Source organism: Haliotis cracherodii, unplaced genomic scaffold (assembly GCF_022045235.1).
Source record: "Haliotis cracherodii isolate W230 unplaced genomic scaffold, xgHalCrac1.p SCAF_5, whole genome shotgun sequence".
Taxonomy (NCBI): Eukaryota; Metazoa; Mollusca; class Gastropoda; order Lepetellida; family Haliotidae; genus Haliotis; species Haliotis cracherodii.
In genome coordinates this window covers 7250549-7264441 of record NW_027266308.1, presented here as the reverse complement: position 1 = coordinate 7264441, position 13893 = coordinate 7250549, and the positions used below count along the sequence as shown (strand labels likewise).

The 13893-nt window shown below is 39.1% G+C and overlaps 1 protein-coding gene across 1 annotated transcript; it reads left to right on the top strand.

The window, feature by feature from the left end:
* Positions 1-1281: 1281 nt before the first annotated feature.
* On the top strand, positions 1282-13715 carry LOC139443035 (peroxiredoxin-5, mitochondrial-like). The gene is made up of 6 exons (XM_071223958.1): positions 1282-1378; positions 2459-2593; positions 7197-7238; positions 8969-9058; positions 11042-11136; positions 13484-13715. Exons 1-6 carry the CDS (start codon positions 1286-1288, stop codon positions 13602-13604), a joined length of 576 nt encoding a protein of 191 aa, XP_071080059.1. The 5' UTR covers positions 1282-1285; the 3' UTR covers positions 13605-13715.
* Positions 13716-13893: the final 178 nt, after the last annotated feature.

Below are 13893 nucleotides of genomic sequence, written 5' to 3'. Positions count from 1 at the left end.
CCAGTTAAAGATTGTGGGAAAATGACAGTTCTAATAATATCATAGATACTTAGTTTTATAAATTTGAACATTATTTAGGACTGGTCATTTATTCTAGTGTGTGTGTCGTAAAAATATGTTACGTATTTGGGGAGGCCATGAAAAAAATATATGTAAAGATCACAACGCAGCTGTTGTGAGTGAGTGAGTATGGTTTTACGCCGCTTTTAGCAATATCCCAGCAATATCACGGCGGGGAACGCCAGAAATGAGCTTCACATATTGTACCCATGTCGGGACTCGAACCCGGGTCTTCGGCGTGACGAGCGAACGCTTTAACCTCTAGGCTACCCGACCGCCCCCAACGCAGATGTATAAAGCGGCTCCTCTGAATATCTCAGTGGTAAATGATGTTCGCTAACACTTGCACCTACCAGTCCTCGCCACTTGAAACAGAATCATGAAATATGGCGATGATTGCATTAGAGAAGATGGCACATGTTTGCTAATACTTACGAAGTGAAAACAAGCCATTCCGGTGATGGGTAATATTACAGTAATGACAAAACTAACAAAAATATATATTAAAAGTCCGCTTTTCAAGAAATATCCACTTTGATAGCGATAAACATCATCAGTGCGGATTACCTGTGATATGAGTGAGTGAGTATAGTTTTAAGCCTCATTTAGCAATATTCCAGCAATATCACGGCGGGGGACACCAGAAATGGGCTTCACACAGTGTACCCACGACGGGAATCGAACCCGGGTATTCGGCAAGACGAGCGAACGTTTTAACCACAAGGCTACCCGACCGCCTTCCCATAACATATTTCCAATGACCATTCATGTCGATCAGTCGGTTCACATGTTCCCTTAAAATGAAACAACATTCAACAAACAATGAATATCTCTATTCATATAACTATCATATAACAGTTATGCTGCACCGTGGCTGTTGAATATATATGCTTTTTATGAAAACAAAACCAGATTTATGTAATTACAAGATCAGCCTGCTCTATGAAATCAGCATCGATGTTTTCTTTTATTTTTAGAGGAGATAAATGTTTTTGTGTAATAAAAGATCTATACAGTATATGTTTATCCAACAACAGAACCCTGTAATAAACAAACTCGCAAAAATATAGCAGACGAGACCGTCCTCGTCTGCGAGTTTGTTTGTTGTTATTATTTTTACATGACCCTGTGATCTGACCTCACTGATAGTGATACACCCTGGTTAAAAACCAGGATTTCCGGAAGTGACGTTATTTTATTTTTAGCAGGGGGAACCCCTAGCAAAATGGCCACATTGCAAGTGTGTAGACGTTTGTTGTCGCGGGTTGTTTTGAAAACATCAGCCCCAGTGACAGTTCAGTCAAAGAGATACTTGAGGGTAAGTGGTTATCACGTGTCTAAATGGAGGTGTATGTAAAATAACGGGTGTTTGTGGACATTAACTGTGAAACTGAAAGTTAAATATCATTTTGCGTTCCTCGTACACATTGGTGGACATTTCTGCTATTTGGTCATGCATGGCTGATCACATGGTGGTGGGGGCTCGTTTATGAAAGGGGTCAAAATAGAGAACTAGGCCTATAGGTTCAAAATATGTACACTATTACACAGCGTTCTGTAAGTCAATATTACACTTACAGTATATATGGATTCATCTCGAGTCGTACTAATTTTAGGGGAAATATTGCCAGTAGCATGTAAATCGTTTAACACATCTTTGTCTTATAACTGAAATGTATATAATATAAACAGTTAACGATTATGTTAATTATTTAGAGTCAATGTCTCATTTAGCACAAGCCACTTTCTGCAACGCACCAGGATAAGATACTTTAGACGAGGTCGATCATTCGTCCTTTGGTCCGAGACAAGTGAAAATCTAGATGGATTAATAATGTTTTCCTGAAATCTAGTTTTCTCACAAAAAAACACATGAAATGAGATGTGGACAAGCTGAATTGGTGGATGGTTTCCCTCTCTTGTAATGTAGACCTGTGTTGACTATGAAACATGTATCACCTTCAAACTCATAGTCCAATATTGATTTCCAAAATATATAAGTCTCATTATATCCAGATTTATTAATACTGTTGGTGTATGGTGTATAATATACAGAACATGGTATCAACTCGGCCAAGCTGTTGCATGTATTATTTATGATGTCAATAGATGTGTCACTTGTATAAACATTCATTCTTAAATAGAGACTATTTGTACAGTTTGGATATACTATATGGCATCTGAATGTTGAATTTAGAACATTATGACCATGGATTACTTTTTTGTTTAGGTCTGTGATAACATGAAAATATATTGATTGGCTTGAAAGGCAATATAAAAACATGATCACTGTCCAGTTGGCCATGGTTTGGAATGGGAAGGTTTTATAATGCCTATGTATGTTATCTGTCTAACATGTCAAAGCTATTGTATGCCACATGAAATGTATCTGTTGCAGGCTGGTGACAGGTTGCCTAATGTCGAGGTGTATGGAGCCACGCCGAATGACGTCATTAATCCTGCCGAGCTGTACAAAGGAAAACGAGGCGTGTTATTTTCCGTAGTGGGAGCCTTCACGCCAGGCTGTAGTGAGGTAGAAAGATATACCATATTCAACGTAATAAGCGCCCAGGGCGCTCTCAAAATTAGAAATAGGGGGCTTTTATTAAAATATTATTTTGGTGGAAAAAAATAATAGAGTTGAAAGATAAATTTCGTGTTCATGTACAACAGATATATTTTTCCAGAATTTAATTTCCCATAATTGAGGTTGCATATAACTCACATATAAATAAGCCTTGTGAACATTGATCAATCGGAAGGGGTGCTAATTGGGATTGTTCACTAGCCAATATATTCACAAATATAGCCGTGGGCGCTTATTAGAGTTGGGCGCTTATTGCCTTGAATACAGTAGTCAGTTAGCTCTTTATGTTTATTACTTACAGATACCATGACTCAAAAGCATTTTTATGAATGTCAGACCTGATATTGATAATCATTAGGACTGCAACGAATACACTATGAGGCCGATACTATTTGTATCATAAATAAAAGGTAACGAATACGAATATTTATTCATGAATACAATAACAAGTCAGCAGCTGATGTCTTGTGTATGATATTCAATGAAACAATAAAATTGAAAGATATTGAAAGAAACTATTGCGATAACTATTGATATTGAAAGAAACTATTTCGATAACTATTGATATTGAAAGAAACTATTGCAATAACTATTGCGATAAATATCGATAGTTTTCAGTGTATCATTTTAGAAGGATTTTAGAGTTAAATTAAACCTTGGAACTAAGTTTCCTTTGAATGTGATAACCATAACAACAAATAAAACATGAAAAAGGAAAGTTTGAGATATGACTGATTTGTTTTTTCTTTACCCTAATAATTTAAGTAAAAGACATTTTTACCATGTGTAAATTACTACCTCTCATGATAAAAAACAAAACAAATTTGAACAGCATTGCATGTATTTTATTGATATGGTATATACAATCGAAATTATCGATATTCCTACCTGAAATCGATACTATTGATTGGGAACTGATTTAACAATCGATTTATTGACTTTAAGTTTTTACCAATAGCAATATATTGATATTTCGATTTATCGTGACACCCCTACATCTCACCGTAAAAACATAATAACTGAGAAGTTTATGTTGGTTGTATAAGACCCCCGACAAAAAGTTTAGAGAAAAAACATGTTAACATCACAGAGTAGAACTGCCTGCACACATCTTTTTTATTACCTTATAATCATTTGTTTGAGTAATTGATTTATCAACAGACAACAAACATCACAAATGTTAAATAAAATGGACATTTGAAGAACAATCTTTTGTAGGATGTGTTTGTTGACATCGTGCATTCCACTTTTGAGCATGTGTTGATAGGGATATCAGAGCTCCAGATAACTTTTTGAGCAATAGGGTTTTTACTTAAAGGTTTCTATTTTAATTTGGTTATTACATTTTTCGTTTGGTAACCAATATTTTTTCACTCATCTATTCATCACTCTATTGGGGTTTTTTTTAGAAAAAATAAAAATTGTTTTAGATGTATTTAAGGGTTCTAACTATAGGCTTGACTCAGAAAGTAAATTGGCTTGTAATTGTGGTTTTGGAATTTAGCTCCATTGTACACATGCTGAAAAAGCTTCATTGGATATTTACTAGGACTTGGACGGGAAACTTGGGTACTCGGGTCGGGTGGGTCCTGAGTAGGACCCGGACACCCACATGACTACCCGGACCCGTGGTTAGACACGTGATATATTGTTTAATGACAAAAACTCACTATAGCTCAGTGGTTACACTACAAGTTGCTAATGTTCGCATTTCTTTCTGACGATGCACACATTCCTTTTGACTTGTATATGTTTGAGTAAAGATAAAGCTTCTGTCAACTTCAGTGAACGCATGATCTGATTGTCTGATACATGTATCTAAATAGTTTTAGCCAGGGCTGCAGTAAAACAATTACCAATCAGACATTTTGTTCCCAACTCTTTAAACTTGCAGTGGGGCCCCAGGTAGGGTCGGTAATAGGGGGTCGGGTACCCTGGTAGTAAATTTGGATTTGTCCCAGCCCTAATATTTACGCATGCTGTTTTTATACATTTGAGTTTTTCATTTAATGCTTTTCTTTTCATTTCCGTACGCAAGTTAATTGAAAGTAATTGAGTTTTGAATATTTTGGGGGGTATTTTATGCCAATACACAGCTTATCTGTAGCTCTGGGATATGTTTATCTGTCCATGATGTACAAAACTGATTCTCATTATATGTCAAGCGTATATTTAAATAGAATGACATATCTGATGATCCCTTTCAATAGTGGAGTATATTATCTGCCATAGAAGATTAATGTAGGATGGAGAAATACTGTATTCGACGTAATAAGCGCCCCGCTCTAATAAGCGCCCGAGGCGATATTTGTTAATATATTGGCAAGTGAACAATCCCAATTAGCACCCCTTCCGATTGATCAAAGTACACAAGACTTATTTATTATCCCCCACCACGAAGTGGAAGGGGGATATAGGAATGGGTGCCGTCCGTCCGTCACATTTTGTTTCCGGAGCAGATCTTGAAAACCGTACCATATTTCTTCACCATACTTGGCACATAGATAGGTCTAGTGGTGAACTGGTGCCTTTTGATAGTTTGGGATTTTTAAACAAATTATTTTTCGAGTTTCCATGGCAACGACTTTGATTTAGGCTGAAAATGGCGGTAGTCCTCGTTTCTGGAGCAGATCTTGAAAACCGTACCATATTTCTTCACTATACTTGGCACATAGATAGGTCTAGTGGTGAACTGGTGCCTTTTGATAGTTTGGGATTAAAAAAAAAAAATTGTTTTGAGTTTCCATGGCAACGAATTTGATTTTGATTGAAAATGGCGGTAGTCCTCGTTTCCGAAGCAGATCTTGAAAACCATACCATATTTCTTCACCATACTTGGCACATAGATAAGTCTAGTGGTGAACTGGCGTCTTTTGATAGTTAGGGATTTTTTTAAAAAGTTATTTTTCGAGTTTCCATGGCAACGACTTTGCCTGTACTATATTTCTTTACCAAACTTGGCACATAATGTCATCTCACAGTATTGAATACATTTCCTTTCTTGTCAGTTAGTTCTGCATTGGTTAAGTGTATGTTCCTCCAAAAGTGTCATGGACACATTTGTTGCATTCACTGACTAACTTCATACAGAAACACAACTCATTACAAATACAACAGTGTAACTGATCTTAAACCTACTCAACTGTATAAACAATATATAATCTTGTCAACCATACTCTGTACTTCACTTGCTTGATAATGGTGTTAGAAACTACACCGAAACCATTGTTCCTAATTGTAATAAAGAAGTTGTTCGTCCATATGTCTCATCCTTACTCATTACAAATTCAGTAACATATTCTATCATAAACTGCAGATGAAAAAACAACACCAGTAATAACTTTTTTTTAGTGCTGCAATTAGGCCATTTACAAAAAGGCCCAGTGAACACACCCGACATGTCATATTGGCGGGGGATGTGAGTATTTCATGCTTGTTCGTGTATAATACGCACTCGTGTGTTATATGCACCCTTAATTATGGGCAATTAAATTCTGGAAAAATATATCTGTCGTATATAATCAGTTCAGGCCGTCAGCATAAACCAAACAATAATAATTTTCTAATAAGAGCCCCCTATTTCTAATTTTAAGAGCGCCCTGGGCGCTGATTACGTCGACTACGGTACTTCTTTTGCTTGTCTTTCAAAGGAACGTCCACAGTCAAATAATTCTGTTACATATTTAGTATTTCACCCCACGTTCATTTTAGACTTTTAAGAGATATATTTGTGCCCTTGTGATTTGTTGGTTTAATTAATCCCCACCCTTTTCTTGCTTTAGTTTTGAAAATTACTGTTCCTGAAAACAATATGGTACAAAGTATGAAAAAGAATTCATCATACCTCCATGTCAGAATGATGAGATCTGATTGGTCCACATGTTCTTGATAAAATACTGTGTATCCCACCTTGGAGGGGAATAAATTTCTCAGCGGGGGAATAAATCCCTTATACCCCGCCACGAGCAATACAGGCTGCACATGGATTTCTGAGAGGCAGAATAAATCCCTTATACCCCGCCATGAGCAATACAGGCTGCACGTGGATTTCTGAGAGGCAGAATAAATCCCTTATACCCCGCCATGAGCAATACAGGCTGCACGTGGATTTCTGAGAGGCAGAATAAATCCCTTATACCCCGCTTCAAAGTGAAAAGCAGCACGCATTTTCCGAGTCAATGAAAGTCATGTGACATTGCGCAAGCTAACCTCAGCTCAATCAAACAACTGTTTTCTATCAATTTTGACTTTGTATGAATTCTTTTGCAATATCACATTAAAACATGTCGGTAAGATCAATTTGTTGTAGCAGGATCACTCGGGGTACAGGGGTTTTATGCGTCCCTTGTCAGGTTTTATACACTGAGCGGAGGCAAGTGGTATAAAACCTAACACGGGACGCATAAAACCCCATGTACCCCGAGTGATCCTGCTACACCCTATATTGTCACCCGATGATATGATACATCATTTTAAGAAAAGAAAAAATGTTATAAAATTTTGTCAAATGTTTATAGCATCCTTTATATGTATTTATGTTCAATTTCAGTCACATATTCCTGAATACATATCAAATCATCAAAAGTTCAAGGTAGGTGAATGAAACATTTCTGTCTAAAATAATTATGCCTATGGAATTCAGCTACTTTGTTTCTTGTGATTAATTACTTTTAATGTCTCAACCATTACGTATGTGAGATGTTACCTCAGAGAGGTCAGTGCAAGCCTATACTTAGGTAGAGTTTTCTCCCTTTGAACAGATCCTTACCAAGCTCCTTCCCAGCGCGTGACACCTTCGTTACACTCTCGGTAACATCGCTGCCACCAGTGTGGGCGCGGCCATTACAAGAATCTTGAAATTTGCCCTCTAACCCCATATGTAGTAACGTTTATAATTTTGTTTATGTCTTTGTGAATGCCATCATATTTCAATTTGAAAAGGTTTACGACTGACCATGTTTTCCAGATGAATTTACTTTGTTGTTTTGATAATCAGATTGGTTCGAGATTGCAGACTAACGGAAAATCAACCAACTTCTGTCTTACCTTCTTACTATATCAATAACACGATAGTTTTAATGAAAAAGAAATTCAAATTGACAAACGAAAAATGTAATTTAGCAGCGATAAGTGTATTTGGCGTCACGACAGTCGTCACTTGTTTGTAAACATAACGGTCATTCGGTTGCGAGTTCAACTCCAGGCATGGTTGTGGTCACATATTCACAGTGGGGAGTTTTGACTGGTGGCAGCGATAGTATAGAGAGCTCCGGGAACGTACTATCGCTGTGAGGAGCTTGAGATCCTTACATGTGTTGTCAAATTCGGCATTTGATTTTATTGAAGCAGGAAGACTAGATTATATACATGAAATATAGCAACACCAACCTATTTTACTCAGTATGTGAAATAGGGAATTGTTTGTCTTAGACATCTTCCAGAGGCAAGGGAGTTAACTGATGGTAAAAGTCGAGTTTCCACCCTTGCCGAACTTGGCTGGAATTTCTGGGCTTGATCGAGTGGCGATTACGAGTTATGTCCCTTGTATGTCCCTCCTATTGACCAATCAGATTCCACCTCCCATATCACTTGCATTAGCTTCAAACAAAATGGCGAAGCCCAGTCAAGACGATCTCATCAATAATCAAAATCTATATTGTGATAAAACAGGTCTTACTTTGCAGAGTGCATCAAAACATGTGGGCACCTTGATTGAAAACATTTAAAGGTTTCGAAAATATCCGTTTACGCCGAGTTGGCAGTTCACATACAAGTCCTGCAGTCGACAGAAATCTGCACGGCACTTTACTTTGAATGGACTCCATAATTCCAGCCTAGTTTGGCAAGGGTGGAAAGCGGACTTTTATGGTCAGTTCACACCCTTGCCTGGGGAAGATGGTCTTAGACAGTTGGTGTATCATAATGGATCAGGCATTCCCCGAATGTGACAGCCATGACTGATATTAAGGAGGTTGTTGTTGTTTGTTGTTTAAAGCCCCACTCAGCAATATTCCAGCTATATGACAGCATTCTGTAAATGATCAAGTCTGGACCAGACCATCTAGTGATTGACATCATGAGCATCGATCCATGTTAAGGAAGTTTGGTGTACTGGTTTGCAAAGGCATGAATGGACTCACCAAGCTGCGTCAGAGCTATGTGGTGACTAGCGAACATTTTGGTATTCTGATTTTGATCCCATTTACTGTATAGACGTACAGAGACAACTATTTGGGTTTTTTGTTCAGAATCCTATATGACTAACCCTTCAGCTTTAGTTCTTGTACTGCAGCTGATCAATGTCTGATGTTTGTGTGGCAGGAGGAGGGGTATGATCTGATCTGCTGTGTGGCCGTCAACGACCCCTTCGTCATGGATGCCTGGGGAAGGGAACTCCAAGCTGAGGGCAAGGTGAAGTGGTTTATCATACCTCCGTGTCAGAATGATGAGATCTGATCATGATGATTGGTCCGCGTCATCTCGATAAATACTTTATCATACCTCCGTGTCAGAATGATGAGATCTGATCATGATGATTGGTCCGCGTGATCTCGATAAATACTTTATCATACCTCCGTGTCAGAATGATGAGATCTGATCATGATGATTGGTCCGCGTGATCTCGATAAATACTTTATCATACCTCCGTGTCAGAATGATGAGATCTGATCATGATGATTGGTCCGCGTGATCTCGATAAATACTTTATCATACCTCCGTGTCAGAATGATGAGATCTGATCATGATGATTGGTCCGCGTGATCTCGATAAATACTTTATCATACCTCCGTGTCAGAATGATGAGATCTGATCATGATGATTGGTCCGCGTGATCTCGATAAATACTTTATCATACCTCCATGTCAGAATTATGAGATCTGATCATGATGATTGGTCTGCGTGATCTCGATAAATACTTTTTCATACCACCATGTCAGAATGATGAGATATGATCATGATGATTGGTCCGCGTGATCTCCATAAAAAACTTTATCTTACCTCCGTGTCAGAATGATGAGATCTGATTGGTCCGCGTGATCTTGATAAAATACTTTATCTTACCTCCGTGTCAGAATGATGAGATATGATTGGTCCGCATGATCTTGATAAAATACTTTATCTTACCTCCGTGTCAGAATGATGAGATTTGATTGGTCCGCGTGATCTTGATAAAATACTTTATCTTACCTCCGTGTCAGAATGGAGAGTTCTGAATGGTTCACATGACCTTGATAAAATACTTTATCTTACCTCCATGTCAGAATGGAGAGATTTGATTGGTTTACGTGATCTTGATAAAATACTATGTATCCCACCTACCAGAACAGAAAATGTATCCCAGAAAAAAATCCCTTATACCATGTTTACCCCGCTCAAAAGTAAAAAGCTGCACATTGTTTATGAGTCAATGAGAGTCATGTGACACCGCACAAATTAACCTCAACCAAATACGGATATATCTATATCAACTCAATCCAACAGCTGTTTCCTATCAATGTTAAATGTTTTTTTTACAATGGCACATCAAAACATGTTGGCAAGATTAATTCGTTGTTGCAGTATCGGGGGCACAGGTGACCAAGTCGTCTTAGGCGCCGCGATTCGCAGTGCAGAGTTGCGTCCCTTGGGCACGCCAGAAACCAATGATTGTGGGTTTGCATCCCGGTTCGCCCCGATTATGTTTCTAGGTTTGTCAGCACCATACTCGTGCTCGTGGGTTTCACCAAAGTGGTAAACGTCTGAGACCTGCTTCACTTCGGGCTTTCCTCCCACATTAAGCTAACAGGCCGTATTACAACTGGAATACTGTTAAAAGCGGCGTTAAACCCAACCCAACTCACTCACTCAGTCACTCACTCACTCACTGCTGCAGTAACCCTCGGGGTTTATGTCGTTTAATTGTCATACTGCTACAACTTATATTATCTCAGCCTACATTAAAATACTGGCTTCTGATTGGTTAAGTGTTGCAATTTGGTGTTGCAATTATTTTCCATGTAGACCTCTCATGTAACCCGCTCATATAGCCCGCTGAGAAATCAATGGGAAGACACCTTGGGTAACTTGCTTATCTCGCATACCGGTAAGTATCATTTAGCTGAAATATACCGATGTTTATCCGCATGCATTGGGTAAAGGGAAGTAACTCAGTTCATTTGCATCTTCTGCTAATTGTCAAAATGGCTGAATCAAATTGGTTTTCTCGGTGAAACTTTGGACATATATCATGTATATTCTAGGTCTGTATTGTCAGCTGATCCCTCGGGGTATATGGTGTGATGTACCCTGTGTGTGAGCCTATGCACCTCTCGCCTGATGTGCGGCTACCAACCAACCAACCAGCCAAACCAACCACCAGTATCTGATGTAGTATGTTCTGTTTCCGTGTTTCAGATCAAAATGCTGGCAGACACGAGAGGCGAGTTCACGAAGGCCATGGGCATGCAGCTGGACTGTACCAAGCCTCTCGGGGGATGGCGGTCCAGAAGGTACAGTTGCCATGGTTACACAGTGTATTGGCATCATACCACTGTAGGTGGCACAAGTAGTAATATTGAAGTATATCAGTGATACTGCTGTTGCCTGAAGCAGTCTAAGTGGCCCCACTGTTGTAAGTAGTATTAGGCTGAAACAAATAATAGTCTTGGTTCTCAGGCACCGCCAGCATCATCATAAAGTCTGCTCCACATTTTGTTTTAATTTCCATTTAATATTTTTTAAATCCTAATACCTATGAACAACGCGATCCAATAAAGCACACAGTTACTTCCCTTTCCATGTGCACTGCTTTACTGTGTACAGAGCTCCAGATAAGCTGCGTATCTGCGTGAAATACGCATCAGAAATGCAGAAATACGCAGTAAAATATAATCCAAGCGTATCAAATACGCAATGAACAACACAGATACGCTACAAAAATAAAACTTGTGCGTATCATCAACATATTGTGAAGTAACCCTGCGTATTCGATTAGCAAATCAGCAACTTATTTTGAAATTATAAACGGGCATTCCGTCAACCTTGCCAAACTCCACGATGACAGTCACGTCATGATCATTTGCCATCACACTTTCTTGTGGAAGTATCGTGGTATTTTTGAGTTTTGAGTCCTATAAAGCTCTCGAACCCACACGACACCAGTTTGCAGGGTGAATAGTGTTTTTTTTAATATTTAACTTAAATACCCACATGTGTAAAAACTAGTGGGTAACAGAAATTTGAATATGCAGATAGAATCACTGATACCCAATGATTTTAAAATGCATGGGTAAAATACCCACAACACCAAAAGCTTATCTGGAGCTCTGTGTGTATCTTGTTTTATGGTCATGGCAGCAATAGGAGTTTGTATGCTTGTTGGGAGGCCCTTTGCCAGGTTGATGGTACACAACTGTTTATTTGGTTACATACTAGTTTGAGCAAGCAAAAAAAAAGAAAACCACTAACTGCCGCTCTATATTTACAAAAGTTATTGCCTGAGAACCAATTCTTTTATTTTTTAAAGACTTATGAATGCTTTTGTTTGTCGTTTAACGCTGCACTCAGCAATATTCCACCAGAAAATAATGGCTCTGTGTCAGACAATCCAGTGCTTTATCATGAGTGGTGTTGGTGTTAAAGGTATTCTATGGTGGTAGAGGACAGCGTGATAGAGCTGTAGTTTAGTGTTGCAGGTGTTCTATAGTGGTAGAGTGTGATAGAGCTGTAGTTTGGTGTTGCAGGTATTCTATAGTGGTAGAGGACAGTGTGATAGAGCTGTAGTTTGGTGTTTCAGGTATTCTATAGTGGTAGAGGACAGTGTGATACAGCTGTAGTTTGGTGTTGCAGGTATTCTATAGTGGTGGAGGACAGTGTGATACAGCTGTAGTTTGGTGTTTGAGGTATTCTATAGTGGTAGAGGACAGTGTGATACAGCTGTAGTTTGGTGTTGCAGGTATTCTATAGTGGTAGAGGACAGTGTGATAGAGTTGTAGTTTGGTGTTGCAGGTATTCTATAGTAGTAGAGGACAGTGTGATACAGCTGTAGTTTGGTGTTGCAGGTATTCTATAGTGGTAGAGGACAGTGTGATAGAGCTGTAGTTTGGTGTTGCAGGTATTCTATAGTGGTGGAGGACAGTGTGATACAGCTGTAGTTTGGTGTTGCAGGTATTCTATAGTGGTAGAGGACAGTGTGATACAGCTGTAGTTTGGTGTTGCAGGTATTCTATAGTGGTAGAGGACAGTGTGATACAGCTGTAGTTTGGTGTTGCAGGTATTCTATAGTGGTAGAGGACAGTGTGATAGAGCTGTAGTTTGGTGTTGCAGGTATTCTATAGTGGTAGAGGACAGTGTGATACAGCTGTAGTTTGGTGTTGCAGGTATTCTATAGTGGTAGAGGACAGTGTGATACAGCTGTAGTTTGGTGTTGCAGGTATTCTATAGTGGTGGAGGACAGTGTGATACAGCTGTAGTTTAAGTGTTGCAGGTATTCTATAGTGGTAGAGGACAGTGTGATACAGCTGTAGTTTGGTGTTGCAGGTATTCTATAGTATTAGAGGACAGTGTGATAGAGCTGTAGTTTGGTGTTTGAGGTATTCTATAGTAGTAGAGGACAGTGTGATAGAGCTGTAGTTTGGTGTTGCAGGTATTCTATAGTGGTAGAGGACAGCGTGATACAGCTGTAGTTTGGTGTTGCAGGTATTCTATAGTGGTAGAGGACAGTGTGATACAGCTGTAGTTTGGTGTTGCAGGTGTTGTATAGTGGTAGAGGACAGTGTGATAGAGCTGTAGTTTGGTGTTGCAGGTATTCTATAGTGGTAGAGGACAGTGTGATATAGCTGTAGTTTGGTGTTGCAGGTATTCTATAGTGGTGGAGGACAGTGTGATCCAGCAGATCAATGAGGACCCAGACCACACCGGCCTGGTATGTCTGCTGTGTATAAAGAACATGAAGAGTGGGGCACAGGCACAACCTTGACGATTCCACCGGTCTTCGTGTCTCGTCGTTGTGTCAGATCAGTCTTCAACCTCGTATATATGATCATCCGATTTGTATTATAAATTGTTTACTTTAATGAAGGCAGTATTTCCGTCCAAGTTTCCACCCTTGCCGAACTAGGCTGGAATTCCTGGGCTCGACTGTAGCGCCACCAGTGGTTATTACGAGTTATGTTGAACCTATGGACCAATCAGATTCCACCTCTCGTATCACTTGCATTTGTTTCAAACAAAATGGTGGCGCCCAGTCAAAACGATCTGATTGATAT

Coding starts and splice junctions, on each gene's coding strand:
- LOC139443035 (XM_071223958.1), top strand. CDS start 1,286: ATGGCCACATTGCAAGTGTGTAGACGTTTGTTGTCGCGGGTTGTTTTG. Junction 2,594..7,196: donor TCACGCCAGGCTGTAGTGAG/GTAGAAAGATAT, acceptor GTTCAATTTCAG/TCACATATTCCTGAATACAT. Junction 11,137..13,483: donor GGGGGATGGCGGTCCAGAAG/GTACAGTTGCCA, acceptor TTGGTGTTGCAG/GTATTCTATAGTGGTGGAGG.